The following is a 16178-nucleotide window of genomic DNA, read 5'->3' as shown; positions in this document are numbered from 1 at the left end:
CCATATATCCATAACAGCACAAATGGTATTGATCTACTTGGGCATGGCCAAAATTGATCAGAAGCAATTATGGAAATGTCAATAAATAAATACATACATTAATAACCTTTTCTCGTTCTGCACCATTCTAGGAAGATTGCTTTGTTTAAAAACAAATGGTCATAAGGCTCCTCATCGAGGTCTCATTTCCTGGCTTTGCCACAGGCTAGCTAATTGAATTTGGTCAAATCACACTCTGTGTGTGTCACACACAGAAGCCCCAACTTATTTTTTGTGTTTACAGCACAGGAAATTTGAGAATGAAGAGCCTTTTAAGGCTTTCACTGAGATCCCACAATCACGTTTGGTTGCGGGAGAGGAATCTAGTGGTTAGAGTGGGAGGGCTGGGAGTCAGGATTCCTGGGTGCTATCACGAGCTCTGGGAGAGGAGTGGTGGCTAGTAGTTAGAGCAGTGGGGCCTGGGAGTCAGGACTCCTGTGTTCTGCTCCCAGCTCTGGGAGGAAAGTGGTGTCTAGTGTTTAGAGCAGAGGTGGCTGAGAATTAGGACACCTGGGTTCTGTTCCCAGTTCTTGATGGAAGAGGATCCAGATTGTTCATGTTTTAAGCACTCTCCAGGCTCTGTAACTTTCCCAGTCAAACCCCAGCAGCAGCATGTATCCCGGCTCCCCCCACACACACCTTTGTGTGCTCTCATACCTCCACCCCACCCCTAGCTAGAAAAGATCTCACATGGAAGGATAGTAGCTCCAGGATGGAAATTCTTTAATCCACTTGGGGTTCAGCAGAGAACTTTGGATGTTTGGCCAGTTTGTTGTCATGGTCCTTGTTAATGAACCAATCAGCAGCAGTGAGTGTGGTGTGTGTGTGTGTGGGCATCACAACCCCAGAGGTGTGTGTGGTGGATGGGGGATGGATGGCAGTTCTCTGGGATGCAATTTGCTGAATCATGGTGTGAGAAAGGGTTTGACCCCTCTTGGGGCTGGAGCCCAGGAGCGGAAGCACTCTGGGATATGTGAGAGCCAGGCTCAGTGGGTGTGATCATGGGCCCCATAGAGAGGCTAAGAGGGGAGCAGTAATATCTCTCTTTGACAGAAGCAGGTGGTTTGGGAGCTGAAAGGGCAGGGTGCTCTCCAGATGTACCTAGCAATGAGGTTTGCAGAGTATGGATTTAGGGGATCTGAGAATAGACAGATGCAGGGGCGGTGCTGTCATCCTCTGTCCTGCCGCAAGATTCCTTCACCCGGCCGGACAGTGAGATTCCCCCCACGTGAGAGTTTCTTTGTTCTGGTCTCCATTCGCCCCCTAGGCCCTGGGGATCTGTTGGCCTGCACAACACAAAGCAAGCTTGTTAATAGCAGCAAAGGGCTGTGAATACAAGCAAGGCGGGGCCTGGATCTGCAAAGTACATGGATGGGAGAGAAAAGGCCAGGTGGTGCAGGATGGTAGGATGGCCGACTGGATGGGGGCGTTCTCCTCTCGGAGGCTGTGCAGAAGCCATTGGTGTAAGAGGGTGCTGTGCTGCTGTAGTTTCCATGTTTCACAGGGGGCATGAAACCAGTCAGGATGAACAGAGCTCCTCTGTCACTTTCCCATTCGTCAGGGCACATCACAGCTCTAGTGAGTCCATTACAGCCAGTCAGAAAAATGCGATTTTCCCCATTCGGGGGGAAAAGAAACAAACAAAAGCTTTCAAAACTTTAACCTTTCCATGGGGATTTCCTAAACCAGTGGTTCTCAACCAGGGGTCCAGGGGCCCCTGGGGGGCCATAAGCAGGTTTCAGGGGTCCACGAAGCATGGCCAATGTTAGACTCATGAGGGCCCAGGGCAGAAAGCCAGAGTCCTGCCACACGGGACTGGAGCCTGGGGCACCAAGTCCCACTACCCAGGGCTGAAGCCAAAGCCTGAGCAACTTAGCTTCATGGGGCCCCCTGTGGTATGGAGCCCTGGGCAATTGCCCTGCTTGCTAACCCCTAAAGCTGGTCCTGGCTTTTGTATGCAGAAAAACAATTGTTGTGGCATCTCTGGGCCAGGGAGTTTTTATAGCGGGGGAGGCGGGAGAGGGGCTCAGAAAGAAAAAGGTTGCAAACCTCTGTCCTAAATGAAATCACATGACAACTTTCATCTGTGTAATTATGAATCACCATTTTAAAACTAAACACGTTTTCATTTAGACTTCAAATAGTATTGTGATTCTGTATTTTAAATTGGATTTTTTTAAAATATTCTTCTGTTGGGCATTTAAAATAGGCAAATGAAAAAGAATATTTCCCCACCAAACACTCACACACTGTCCTTTTCCACTAGGAAAGAGGGAGAAATGGTCAAAATGTGGGCAAACATATTATTTCAAAATGGAATTTCCCCCCCAAAAAATGTTTGGTTTAGAAAAATTCAAGATTTTCCTCCCTGAAATACTACATTTAGAACAATTTTGGAAAATTAAAAACTTAATAAAAAAATTCCCACAAAAGTGGATTATTTTTTCTGACCTTTTGTTTGACCAGCTGTAGATTGCATTCTGCCCGTCCTCTAACCTCCCCCTCCTCCCCTCCATGTGTTTTCAGCTGAATAGGAGATTCCCCATCACCTCTTATCCTGAACAGCTGTACAGTGTTGGCGGGTAGCTGCTAAAAATCTGCTATATCTGTATAGAAGTGACTGCATTTTATTCTTCCACAACTCTTCATTGTCCTTATGGCCTGTCCATCCCATCCCTTCTGGCCCTCAGAGCTCCTCTCCAGGCAGCTCACAGTGCCTTCTCCCCTGGTGGAGTGAGTGAAGCTGATGCCTTTCCCCTTCCCTGCACCATCACTTACCCTTGGGTCCGGAGATCCTCTCAAGACGTGCCCAGAAGCTGCAGTGCTGCGTGGGCAATGGCCCTTTGACCCGAGACTCATTCTTGCTGATGTGAAAGAAGTTCTGCTCTGTGGTGTTGTAGAGGGGCCAGTGCCCCTTGCTCCTATCTGGCCCTGTGGGATTCCTAGGGCAAGAATTCAGCCAGCCAGGTCAGGAGAGAGGAAAGGAAATGTACCTTAGCTGCTAGGGGTCTCAAACACAGGGTTGTGGGAAATTTATCCCCATACACTGAGGGCACCAGAGTCTCTCTCGCTCTCTCACACACACATATGCAAACACACACACACACACACACACACACAAAGTGTTGTTATGCTGAGGGCATGCTAGCATGTGTCTGATCTATGGGCAATCACAGACCTCAGTGAAGTTGGTGTGTATGCTAGCCAAGTTAAGTGAGGAAGCAATTAAATGTCCTTTTGTTTAGAGATAACTGAAACAACAGAAGCCATCGCTGAAGGCATTGGACCACATATGAAGACCTGAATTGAGCACTAACACTGGGAGAATAAGAGGGGTTTCCTTTGGACTGATTGCAAACTCAGGGGCTGGGGTATTAATTGGTGGATCAGGGTGTGTCAGAAGCAGACAGGACCAAAACGCCAGAGAAGAGGCTGGGAGCATGGCCCTGAGAGGGAGCAGAGTCTGAGCTTCTTGAGGCACAGAACTGGCTGGAGATGCACACTTGAATATTGTGAACAAGCAAACTCTTATCTGTTCCTGCTGTGTTCAGGCACCAGGACTTTGCGCACATGTTTTGTAAATCAACAGGATTCCACTAAAGAAATACCCAACTCATACAGTCAACTTTTCCTCCTACCATAAACAACTCACCAAGGCCCGAATTTTGGCTAGCATCTTGGACCAAGGGCAACCTTATTTTTTAAAGTTTCTTATGGTCCAGGGCCACTCAGGAGCCAATGACCAAAATTTTGTCTTTTCAATATGGCCACCCTCTCCTGTTCTCAATGAGGATGAAGTGACAAGATTCCCCTTAGTCAAATAGCCACCATCTTCCATTGGACTTGGTAGGGTTGAAACCACAGGATACCCTCAGTTAAGATGGATACCGGCTCCCATTTATCTCTATGGGACTCGAAATCTCAGGATTCTCTCAGTTATGAAGACCATTTCTTGCCTTCATGACTGTGCATTGAGGCTGACTCTAGTAGAGATGGCCACTGGTTCCCAGAGTTGCTAATGGGATGGAAGCCAGGCTGTCCTCTAGGAGGATGACTGTGCTGTCAGAGAGGAGGGGACAGTGATGGGAGCAGATGAATGTTGGCACAGGGGAAAAAAGGGGCAGGCAAACATGTAAAGGCAAGGGAGGGGCATTGGGGGGCAGGTGACTATGAAGAGGGGGAGGGGAGGATGCCGTGTTATGCCTTACCCACTCCTGGCAAACTCCGCCCAGTACCGCATCACCCTACGGCTGAGTGCCGCCTCGGCCTCCGTGTATGTGTGGTTGGCTCCCCCCTCGGATGCCAGGGTCCCAAAGAGATAGAGTAGCTCGGTGGTGTGCACCGCACCCATCCAGTGGGGCCAGAGTGAGCCGGAAGAGCGGTGTGCAAAGAAGTAGACGTACGTGGGGGTCCCAGCATTCGCCAGCTGCCCAGCCAGCTCAGTCATGGGGCACAAGAAGAGGTAGTCACTGGCAGCTTGGTTCATGGCCCAGCGGTGCTGCGCCAGGCCGTGACCCTTCCCCTCTTGGCTGTACCTCAACGCTGCTGCCTGGATGGAGAGCTTTGGCAATCCCGGCACCATGAACCTTACCCCCTCCACCAGCTCCTTCCAGCCGATCAGGCTGTCATTCCCCAGGCTGAATCCAGGAGCGCCGAACATCAGGAACATGGAACCTTCATTGGCAGTGATGCCGGTGAGGATGGGTTTGGCGTGGATGTGCCCGGCCTCCAGCAGCCGCTGTGGCTCATCAGGGAGGAAATCCCCATCCACTGTGGGCAAGAAGGGGAAATCAACCAGTCTCTTGTTCCTTGTGATGGTGAAATCGTGTCGGACAAACTCCTCCGAATCTTTCCTCTTCAGACAGTCTACCACAGCACCGTCACTGCCCTTGCCACAGCCCATCAGTCGGCCGAGTGCCCGGGCTCTCTCTCTGGCCTCCTTTGGGCTCAGTAAAGCCCAAGGTGCATTGGCGACTCCGCTCTGCAGCGCAGCCCGGGCAAAGAGGTGCCGGCTCCCTGGTGAGAGGAGGTGGAAGGCGACCGAGGCACCACCAGCGCTCTGGCCAAATAGCATCATCCGTGCTGGGTCCCCACCAAAAGCGGCTGCATTCTTCTGCAGCCAGCGCAGTGCCAGGCGCTGGTCCCACAGGCCGGCGTTTCCTGGGGCGGCTGGCGGCAGCGAGAGGAAGCCCAGCGCCCCCAGCCGGTAGTTCATGGAGGCCACAATGACGCTCTCAGTGGCGGCTAGGAAGCGCCCATCATAGACGTCAAGGGAGGCTGTGCCGATGAAGAATCCCCCGCTGTGGATCCAGACAAGGATGGGGACCAGAGCGGGAACCTGGGGCTGGGGCTGGGGCACCCAGAGGTTGAGGAAGAGGCAATCCTCTGAGAGCGGTGTGGTAGGCAGCCACATGGCACTGCCAGGGTAACCAGAAAACACTTGCTGGGGGCAGGAGTTGCCATAGCTGGTGGCCTCCAGGACACGCCTCCAAGGCTTGTGAGGAACTGGTTTCTTGAAGCGCAAGGGCCCCATGGGGGGCTTGGCGTAGGGGATGCCCAGGAAGGCGGTGACTGTGCTGGAGCCGGCTAAGAGATGCTTGCCCCGGACGGGACCACTGCTGGTGAGCACCACAGTGCCATCATCGGAGGCAGAGCCAGGGCCTAGCAGGGAGAGGAACAGCAGCAGGCAGGGCAGCACAGGGAGGAGTGCCAGCATGGCAGAAACTGGAAGAGAAAGAAACCACCCACAGGGAGTTATTTGTTGGGCCAGTACCAGGTGGAGACATAAAGCCTGGCTGGTGGTGTGGGGCCAGGATGACATGGGAGGGACACGCTGCCCCATCGCATGCCTGGATCATCTGGGTGTATCTCATTTAATCATGCCTCCAGCACTACTGCTCCTCAGCCCCTCCTCTTGTCTGCCTGTGGCACATAACAGTCTAGCCTCCCTTGGCTCTCCTTGACTCTGGGCTCGTTTCAGTAGTGTAGGTTGCCAACTTTGTAATATTTAAAAACTGGACACTCCAGCAGGAGTGCTAGAACCTCCCCTCTGCGGACCTGCCCCCCATTCGCTCCTCTTTCCCCCTCCCTCCATTGTTCACTCCTTTTTTCCCCTCCCCCCCCCCCCACCCCGTTCCTGTGTGGGTTGGGAGGGACTCGCCTGCAGAGCCAGGGCAGGGAGCTGCAGTTGCTGGATGCAGGTAGGAGGTAGTCCTGGCTGAGTAGGGGCTGGTCAGATGATAACTCAGCGCCTCCCTGCCTTCCTTGCCTGCAGTAACCAGACTTTGGGTATCTGGTCAGTAGATCTGATCGGACACCGTCAGGTCCCCTTTTCGACCGAAAACCAGACACTTGGCCATCCTAATTGTTGGAGCTGATGTGAGGGTGCTGGTGGCCTGTGATATACAGGAGGATGGTCTGGGTCAGGGGTTGGCAACCTGCGGTATGCGTGCCAAAGGCGGCACTCGAGCCGATTTTTACTGGCACGCTGGCCAGGGTCCCAGCTGCCGCCCCTGCTCAGCCCTCTGCCAGCCTGGATGAACGGAACCCCCAGCCGGCAGTGGGCTGAGCAGAGCCAGCAGCTGGGACCCCGGCTGGCAGGAGCCAGTGGATGGGCTGAGCCGCTCAGCCTGCCACCGGTCTGGGGTTCTGTCCATCGGTGTAGTGTATTAAATTCTCCCCATAGGAATGTGCTATTTGCGGAGCACCAGGACTGGCAGCCTTAAGTAGTACACCATAAGTAGCACATTCCTACGGGGAGTAATTTAATACACTACACCTGGGTAGGGAAGACTGTGCCTCCCCAAACAGCCCGCCCCCTATCTGCCCCCCTCATAACCCCTGACCCATCCAACCCCCCCGCTCCTTGTCCCCTGACCATCCCCTCCTGGAACCCCCTGCCGCCTGACTGCCCTCCTCAGAACCCCCCAACCCATCCAACCCCCCCGCTCCTTGTCCTCTGACCACCCCCTCCCGGGACCCCCTGCCCCCTGACTGCCCCCCTCAGAACCCCCCACCCATCCAACCCCCCTTCTCCTTGTCCCCTGACCACCCCCTCCCAGGACGCCCACCCCCTGACTGCCCCCCTCAGAACCTCCCACCCATCCAACCCCCCCTTCTCTTTGTCTCCTGAACGCCCCCTCCTGGGACCCCCCACCCTTATCCATGCCTCCAGGACCCCACCCCCCATCCAAGCCCCCCTGCTCCCTGTCCCCCTGACAGGCCCCCTGGGACTCCTGCGTCTATCCAACGATCCCTGTTCCCTGTCCCCTTACCATACCGCTCAGAGCATCAGGACTGGCAGCCCTAAGTAGTGCACCGTGAGTAGCACATTCCTATGGGGAGCAATTTAATACACTACACCTTGGCCCCGCTCAGCCCGCTGACGGTCTAGAGTTCTTAAAATATGTTCTCACATCCCTTATCAAAAATTACACTACAATTAGCTTAAAAACTTGGTTTGTATATTACAGTAATCATTAAAAAATGTATAATGTTAAGAAATACATAGGTTTGATTAAACAAAGTAATTGTACTTATGTGCCTGTGCTTAATTTGTGTTTTCGATGATTTACTGTCTAAAAAAATCTCGCATGTCTCACACCCCCAGAAAGGGCATCTCGCACTCCCAGGGGGTGCGTGCACCCCAGGTTAAGAGCCACAGCACTAAGCTGATAAAATCTGTATTTTAATTTAATTTTAAATGAAGCTTCTTAAACATTTTAAAAACCTTGTTTACTTTACATACAACAATAGTTTAGTTATATATTATAGAGACCTTCTAAAAACGTTAAAATGTATTACTGGCAAGCGAAACCTTAAATCAGAGTGAATAAATGAAGATTCGGCACACCACTTCTGAAAGGTTGCCGATCCCTGGTCTGGGTGATCTAGTGGCCTTAAATTCTATGGCATTGAAAATGGCACCAGCGCGGCTGTGCAGGAGAACCAGCTAGGATGAGTTTGTTCTCTACTGGGATACTCTCACTGACATAGGCGCCAACTTCTTCTGGCACCAGTGGGTGCTCAACCCCCCTCTGCCCCCGACCCTGTCCCAACTCCACCCCTACCCCGTCCCCTCCCACCCCCATTCCAACCCCTTCCCCAAAGTCCCTGCCCCTCCTCTTCCCCTGAGCAAGCCACATTCCCGCTCCTCCCCCCCAGAGCTTGCTACAGCTGTTTGGCAGCAGCAAGTGCTGGGAGGTAGGTGGAGGAGCGGGGACATGGCATGCTCAGGGGAGGAGGTAGGGGGCGGGGGGAGCTTGGCTGCTGGTGGGTGCAGAGCACCCACTAATTTTTCCCTGTGGGTGCTCCAGCCCCGGAGCACCCACGGAGTCGGCACCTATGCTCGCTGAATTCCTGCCAGGGAGCACTAAGCAACGCAGGCTCAGAGCAGCAGTGGAGGACTCACAGCTGGAGCTGTGAAATTGACAAGAATGTCAAATTGAGCCCTGCCCCAGGCTCAGGAGGTGAGCAGCCTCCATTGCCTAGCTGACACCTGGTGGGGGGCAGCTGTGAGCCCGCCACAGGCTCAATGTTACAGCAGGGAGCCTACCAGCCCTGAAATTGACATTCTTGTAAATTTCAGGGCTTCAGCTGTGAGCCCCAGCTGCTGCTCTGAGCCAGAGGCAGCCCTGAAACTGACAAGACTGGCAGCCAGCAGGAGGGGGTGTAAGTAAGACAGTGTCTATAGGGACACTGCATCACCCTAATTATAAAAAGGGGGGGATCCCTCTAACTGCTGCCCTGGCTCTTCTGTGATGCCAGGGCAAGCTCTGGCTACTTATTGCAACTAATCCCTGTATCAGAACAGCTCCACCTAACCCAATGAGCATATTGGCAGGAGAAGAAAAATGGTTTAGCCTTGTGTTGGGCACAGCATAGCACAGAAACCAGCAGATTTTGTTTGGGATAGGTCAGGTTGGTTTGGTCCCAGGGGGACACTACCTCTGGACAAAAAGAGCCACCTTGTGTTAGCAGGGAAAGCAGATAATGTGGCCCCTTTCCGATGAAAGGTGTTGTTGCAAAATAGTGGATGTTTGGTTCTTGTAGGGACCTGGGTTCTTTTCCTAGCTCTCCTTGATGTGAATTTGTGTGGTGCTTGCGAGACAGCCCCTTCCTGTCTCTTCTCCATCCGCTACTCTGCACAAACCTGATTGGCTGGGGGAAGTGCCAGTCAAACACTAAATCTAGTAACTACAGGCTAAAGGGTGAGGAATGTTATAACCTCATAGCCTGGAGCAGAGACCTTGTAACTAACACACTGTTCTGCGCTCACCGCCAGCTGGACCAGAGTGCACATGGGGCGGGTATTGCATTGGCATGGAGCAGTGAGTCTGTGTGTGTGTCTAGACGACGTGAGTGGGAGAGAAGATCCGGTTGACTGTGTGCTGTGCCAAGTCTGTGTAACCCCTGCTAGAGATCCTGACCTGGCTGTGCTCCTGGCTTAGGGAACAGTGTCACGCTGTTGTTAAGTGTGGTGCTTGTTCCAGGGACTAACTCTGGGAACCCCTCTCCCAACCCTGGGAATCCCGCACCTGACAGATGTCCAGTTACAGCTAACATAACGGGGGGAATGGGCAAGTGCTAGTTTATAGCTCCCCTAAAGTTGGGATGGGAGGAATTGGTGAACAAAGCTGTGATGCTCAGAGGAGCTTTAAGAACATTGTGTAGAAGAAGTAGGATTAAAGTTCCTTACTCTTTAGCTGAGTGCACCTTTCCCCTCAGTTACTGGACACAGTGTGGGGGAGTCTGTCTCCCTCAAACCAGGTGTATGCAGTGTAGCTGTAGCTTTGTCAATCCCAATTATCACCTGTGGGTGAACCCTTGTCACAAAGCGATCACTGTGTGTCTGACCCAGGGGTAGTTAATAGGTGGACAGCAGGCCAAATCCGGACCACCAGATGCTTTAAAATGGATCCTGAAATCTTTGTATTTACTTATTATCATTATTGTTGTTGTTTTTTTATTATTTTCTCTAGAGTCTGGACCTTGACTATCCCTTGCTTGACCAAGAAATTTGGACCTTTGACAAAATAATTGCCTCCCCCAGGTGACCTATCAGTTCTCCTCCTCAAAGGAAACCTGCATAAAACTTTCAAAAGACGAGCCTGGGAACTTAAATTCATTGCTCTGCTAGACACTAAAAATTATGGACTGACCAGACACACTGGATTTATGGCTTATTACAACAATCTGTAACCCACTAACTCCCCTTTTTGTCCTATGAGGTGTTAAAAGGCGACTCTACCTTGAATGGTCCCTTACAATATGGGTTAACTGCATATGCTAAACAATCTGTTCCAATTTGCATTTAGCTGTGAGAGCCTCTCCCAGCCCTGAAGAAGAGTTCTGTGGAGCTCAAAAGCTTGTCTCTGTCTGTGTTTCCCCCTGGGAATTGAAATTAGAGGGGGTGTTTGAATTTCCAGGGGGTGAGGGCCGAGGGGTGAGACCGTGAGGGTGAAGATGAGCTGTATGTTTTCATGGGCAAGGTGATTTGGCACTAACTCCTGGCCCCACATTTTAAATGTTATAAAACACCAATAAACATCAGTGTTTGAATTTCTGATGATTTATTGCCGTTTAGAAATCTTCATTTGAAATTATTAGGTGGGCCAACATCCCCGAAATGAATGTGCTGACAGCTGTGTGAGAAAGCTTGTCTGTTCATACTTTCCAAACCCACTATGCTTTTTTTAGACACAACTAGTTTATCATATGTATGCCTTTAAAGTGTGTATTAATGTTTCAATTTCAATTCAAATTTCCAACCAACAACTACATGGAATTTTTTTCCAACTAGAAAAGTTTTAAAACAACTAGATCTAGTTGGAAAACAACTAAATTGGCAACACTGTGCTAGTTGACCACCTGGGGGAGGAGGAAATCCCTGTTCTCTTCCCATCAGAAGTTCATAGAATATCAGGTTTGGAAGGGACCTCAGGAGGTCATCTAGTCCAACCCCCTGCTCAAAGCAGAACCAATCCCCAGACCCCTAGGTGGCCCCCTCAAAGATTGAACTCATAACCCTGGGTTTAGCAGGCCAATGCTCAAACCACCCATGCTTATTGGTCCAATAAGAGATATTACCTCACCCATCTTTTCTCTCAAATGAAGTGTGACATTTTTACCAACCCTACGGGACAGACCAACGGCATGTGTGACACTTGGCAAGTCTGTCTTAGGATGCTACATTAGAAGTCCTGGTGCATCCCCGAGAGAAGAGGCCCCTATAGGCAGGACTCAGCAGTGCTCCCTCTAATTTTTCCCATGCATGTGCAGAATGAATTTTGTTATGTGCACCAATATGGAGGTGATGTGTGACACCTCACCTCCATATTGGTACACATAACAAAATTCATGTGGCAGGGGTGAGGCCGAGGGGTTCAGAGTGTGGGAGGGGGCTCAGGGCTGGGGCAGAGGGTTGGGGTGCAGGAGATGAGGGCTCTGGCTGGGAGTGCCGACTCTGGGGTGGGGCCGGGGATGAGGGGCTTAGGGTGCAGGCTGCCCTAGGGCTACAGTGGGGAGAGAGGACTCCCCACAGCTCTCTCCCCACAGCAGCACCTAGGCTGGAGGGCTGAGTCACCTCTCCCTGCTGCATCAGCTCTGGGGCTGGGGTCATGAGATAGGCGCCTCTTCCCCGCCATGGCAGGTTGGGGGCTGGGCTGGGTTGGGGCCAGGGGAGGTGCGCCTCTTCCCCATCTGCAGCAGGTCCAGGGTGGGGCTGGGCTGGGTTGGAGCCGAGGGAGGGGTGCTTCTTCCCTGGCTATAGCAGGTCCAGGCCTGGCTGGGTTGGGACCCGGGGAGGGGAATCTGTCCCCCAGCTGCGTCAGCTCCTTGGCTGGGGGAGAGGCATCTCTCCCCGCCGCAGCCCTGAGCGCCTGTGCGACGCTTAATAGGCTGCTGCATGGCCATGCGGCCGCGCAGCTTAGAGGGAACTTAGGGCAGGAGTCTCCTTAACCATCCCTGATCCCCTTTAAGAAACACCGCCCCCCCCCAGTCAGTAACTCCAGGTCTCTGCTGCACTCACAGCTTGGCTCCATCCTTTACCCAGCTCTCTGCTACAGGGGAGAGGCCCTTTCACATCAGGGAAGCGTAGAGTGATCAGGTGTTTGGTTTTTGACCAGTTGAAAAGGGATCCTGGCGGCTCCAGTCAGCATCGTTGACCGGGCCATTGACTGTCTGATTGGCAGCACCACACAATGGGGCTGGCAGGTTCCCTGCTAGCTTCCATGCCGCATGGCTCCCGGGAAGCGGCAGCATGTCTCCCCTCCAACTCCTACAGATAGGGGCAGCCAAGGGGTTCAGCACGTTGCTCCTGCCCCAAGTGCTGCCCCCACAGCTCCCATTGGCCAGGAACCATGGCCAATGGGAGCTGCGGGGGCGGCGCCTGTGGACGGGGCAGGGCGCAGAGCCGCTTGGCCATGCCTCCACTTAGGAGCCTGAGTGGGACGTGCTGCTGCTTCTGGGAGCTGCTTGAGGTAAGTGCCGTCCAGAGCCTGCACATTGACCCCCTCCTGGAACCCAACCCCCTGCCCAGCCCCAGCCCTGATCCCCCTCCTGTCCTCCGAACCCCTTGATCCTAACCCAGAGCCCCCTCCTGCACCTCAAATCCATCATCCCTGGCCCCAACCCAGAGCCCGCACCCCCAGACGGAGCCCTCACCCCCTCTCGCATCCCAATCCACTGCCTCAGACTGGAGCCCCCTCCCACCTTCTGAACTCCTCATTTCTGGCCTCACTCTGGAGCCCGCACCCCCAGCTGGAGCCCGCACCCCCTCCTGCATCCCAGCCCCCCTGAGCCAGCACAGTGAAAATGAGAGAGCACAGAGAGAGAAATGAGCCAGGGAGTCTGAAATCCCCTCACCCATGCAGAGGGAGGGTCCTACCAGAGCAGGGCTGATGCACTTTGGGGATGAACATACCCTTTGGATGCTATGTGGTGGCCTAGAGCTGGGGATAGGAGGACCCAGGAGTCCTGAACACCCAGCCCCCCTTCTTTAACCATTCCACTCTACCTCACTCCCCTCCCAGAGCCAGGGAGAGAAACCACGAGTCCTGACTCCCAGTGTACAGCTCAGGTATCCTTATTGTGACTTGACCCCCAGCTCTGGGTGGAGGAGGAGGAAGGTTTGGTGGTGTGGTTACAGGTAAGGGGAATATAAATCAGGACTCCTGGATTCTATCACAGCTTGGGGAGGGGAGTCTAGCAGGTTAGAGCAGGGGGGAGTGGGAGACAGGACTCCTGGGTTCTATTCCTGGCTTTAGGAATGGAGTGTGGGGTAGTGGATTGGAAATGGGGGGAGGCTGGGAACCCAGACTCCTGGGTTCTATCCCCAGCTATTGGGTGGGAGTGGAGTCTAGTAGGGTAGAGCAGGGGGGGCTGGGATTTAGAAACTATACTATTCCCAGCCCTTAAAGCAGCTTGAAAGGCTGTGTAAGGGAATTGCTTTGGGAGGGGAAGAGATTCCAGGTTCAGTCCTTCTGAGATGTAGTTAGACCATTTGGACCTAGGGTGCCTGTCTCAGAGCTGGTGGAAACCAAACACTCACCTTCCTAGTTCCCCAGTTACAAGTTGGGCCGCTCTCTCTGTTTCACAGCTCAACCTGAATAGGAATGGGAGACCTCAGGAGTCTTCTGATACTGGAATAACAGCCAGGGAGCAGTCACTGGGGGATTGTTTATCCCGAGAGCACCAACCCCACTGGGCTCAGCCTGTGCGGGAGGAGGAGATAAGGTCCAGACTGCCGGGGAGCCCAGAGCAGGGGTCGGTGACTGGGAAAACATAGATAAACAACTGGTAGCTTACAGAAAGAGAAGATCTGTGGTAACTGTTACCTAGCTGCCATACCCCACCTCAGAGCTACTTGTAGCTCTGAGGTGGGGTATGGCAGCTAGTTAACAGCCACTGCTGCTCAGGGATCCCTAATGCAGCCACCTCTGGGGTGGGACACAGCAGCTTTTAAAATCCCACAGCAATACAGAGTTGCTATCAGAGGGCTCTGTTTTATTGCTAAGGCAGGGGAGGCTGCTTGCTTTCTCTCTCAGTGGCTGAGCTTCCTAGGTCAGATGCTGCTCACTCAGTGAATAAGGGGATCATCTAAACATGAAATCTGGGCAGAAACAGCTGATTGCTAGCCATTTAAATTATGATCCACACATTAGCTGTGTCTTGGGGCTTGGTTCTTTCCCTTCTGCATCAAGCCTTTGGCTGGAGTACAAGCTTAGACCTAACTGGCAAAACACCCCATTGCCTGGGCTGATAGCTAAATGAACTGCTGCCATGCCAGACTGCTAGAGTCCATGTGGGAATGGTCTGATATATTGATCTGATTCAGCTAATAATTAATGGTTGATTCACGTTATTATGAATCATTCTGTTATTAACTGGACTTCATTAGTCTATTATTAATATGCTTATTTCCTTTTCAACTTAGCTTTATTTCTAATACATTATATAAAGTTGAAAAACTGTGTTGACAGATGTTACTTCCCCAATGATCTGAAGCTCTAAGAGGACCTTGAAGTGGTCTGTTACATTCTAGTCTGTAGTTCTCAGAAGGGAAATACATCTGTGGAAAACGGAGCAGCTTGGAGGGTCTTACAAACCTGCTGGAACTGCTTTAATCCAGGACTGATTGACCTGGATCCCACTGGGTGTATATCTGTGGAAATTTGCCCCATCTCTGCCTCTCTTTCCAGGGAATAATCAGTGGCTTTATTCCAGGGTGGACTGATTTAAATAAAAGTAATTGACATCACTAAAACCTTGATTTCACTGATCAGTTTTAATCTCACTTTGCATTTTAACTTTTTAATTACTTTCCTAAAGAAAGGTTGATTCTCATTGGTTGGTACCCATTAAAACCTGTTGATATGTAATTAAATGTAGCCTTTACATTAAATTTAGTACTTGTGTATAGATATAGTGTAACCTACCAGTTAGCAAAAACATTTATTTGAGCAATTAGTTAACATACATTTAGATTCTTCTTTGTACTTTTTTTCTTATGTTAGAAAATGGAGACTGAAGCATTTCTTATTTACTAGATGATTAATATTTTACTCGTGATTTGTGTCCAGCTGTATTTGGCTGGAAATTGGAATTCAGTTACAATAGCACAAAACCAGCACTTTTTTATTAGTTAAATAAAACTACCTTCAACATGAGGAGAAAAAAAAAAGCTTTTAATGCAAGAACTGTTTTGATAAACAACTGATTTATTAAACAAAGGAAGTGTGATCTATAGGTAGTGAACTGAACTGATTGTTTCTGGTCACTCTGCCCTTCAAGATTTCAGAACTAGTAGATCTCACCTATGACACTTCATTTGTATTCATAGATTGGAAGAGGGGACCAAAAGTTTTCTTGCTTTTTCAACTCCCAATCATTTTCTTAATGTTGAATGAACTAATGTCCCTAGCCTCTGATTGCCAGAAGCTGGGAATGGGCAACAGGGGATGGAGCATGGGACGATTACCTGTTAGGTTCATTCCCTGTGGGGCACCTGGCATTGGCCACTGTCAGAAGACAGGATACTGGGCTAGATGGACCTTTGGTCTGACACAGTATGGCCACTCTTATGTTCTTAATCATTGAACTGAACTAGTTGAATAAATTGAAAGAAAGAAAATGTTCTCTCTGCACCTGCCAAAGAAGTGTTAAAATCTGGTTTAGCACTTCAACAAATGCTGGTTACGGTGCATAATCAATTACTTCCACCTGTCCAGCTGTTCGACTTTCTTTAAAACTTCAGCATCAAATGTATGTTGCTTATTAATATTTTTATTTAATTTAAATGTATTTAATAGATGGGATGGTAAAGTAAGGCCTTACTGTAAGTTATCATCACTTCTCATTTGATTTTTAATAGGTTTTTAAAGTGTAATTATTTAAATAAAAAGACAATTGAAATAAAATCATTTTAAAAATAACTTTGGCATTTATCCACCCTGCTTTATTCGCTGACCGCAGTGAGCAGACCGGGTCTGCAGCCGCAACGTTCAGGAGCCCATCATTCAGGGTGCCAACATTCTTGAGTCCAAGCTGGATGCACCTTGCTGCTCCTTTGCAGAACTGCAGCTCCCAGTGGTTTCATTTGGAGCCACAGCAGATCAGCACCTCTATCGCTAAATATAAAC

The 16178-nt window shown here is 50.9% G+C and overlaps 1 protein-coding gene across 2 annotated transcripts; it reads right to left on the bottom strand.

The window, feature by feature from the left end:
* Nucleotides 1–1186: 1186 nt before the first annotated feature.
* Nucleotides 1187–13728, bottom strand: LOC117887147 (acetylcholinesterase-like). 2 transcript variants are annotated; one of them, XM_034789437.1, is made up of 4 exons: nt 13589–13728; nt 4248–5763; nt 2818–2981; nt 1187–1325 (listed from the first exon to the last, which is right to left on the bottom strand). In XM_034789437.1, the coding sequence occupies exons 2-4, from the start codon at nt 5753–5755 to the stop codon at nt 1303–1305; spliced, it is 1695 nt and encodes a 564-aa protein (XP_034645328.1). In that variant the 5' UTR covers nt 5756–5763; nt 13589–13728; the 3' UTR covers nt 1187–1302. The 2 variants fall into 2 exon arrangements, with proteins under 2 accessions (XP_034645328.1, XP_034645327.1); XM_034789436.1 differs by lacking the exons at nt 1187–1325; nt 13589–13728 and having other exon boundaries at nt 2810–2981; nt 4248–5881.
* Between the last annotated feature and the right edge of the window lie 2450 nt (nt 13729–16178).

This window comes from Trachemys scripta, chromosome 14 (assembly GCF_013100865.1).
Source record: "Trachemys scripta elegans isolate TJP31775 chromosome 14, CAS_Tse_1.0, whole genome shotgun sequence".
In the NCBI taxonomy this organism is placed as follows: domain Eukaryota; kingdom Metazoa; phylum Chordata; order Testudines; family Emydidae; genus Trachemys; species Trachemys scripta.
This window is presented reverse-complemented; position numbering and strand designations above follow the sequence as displayed.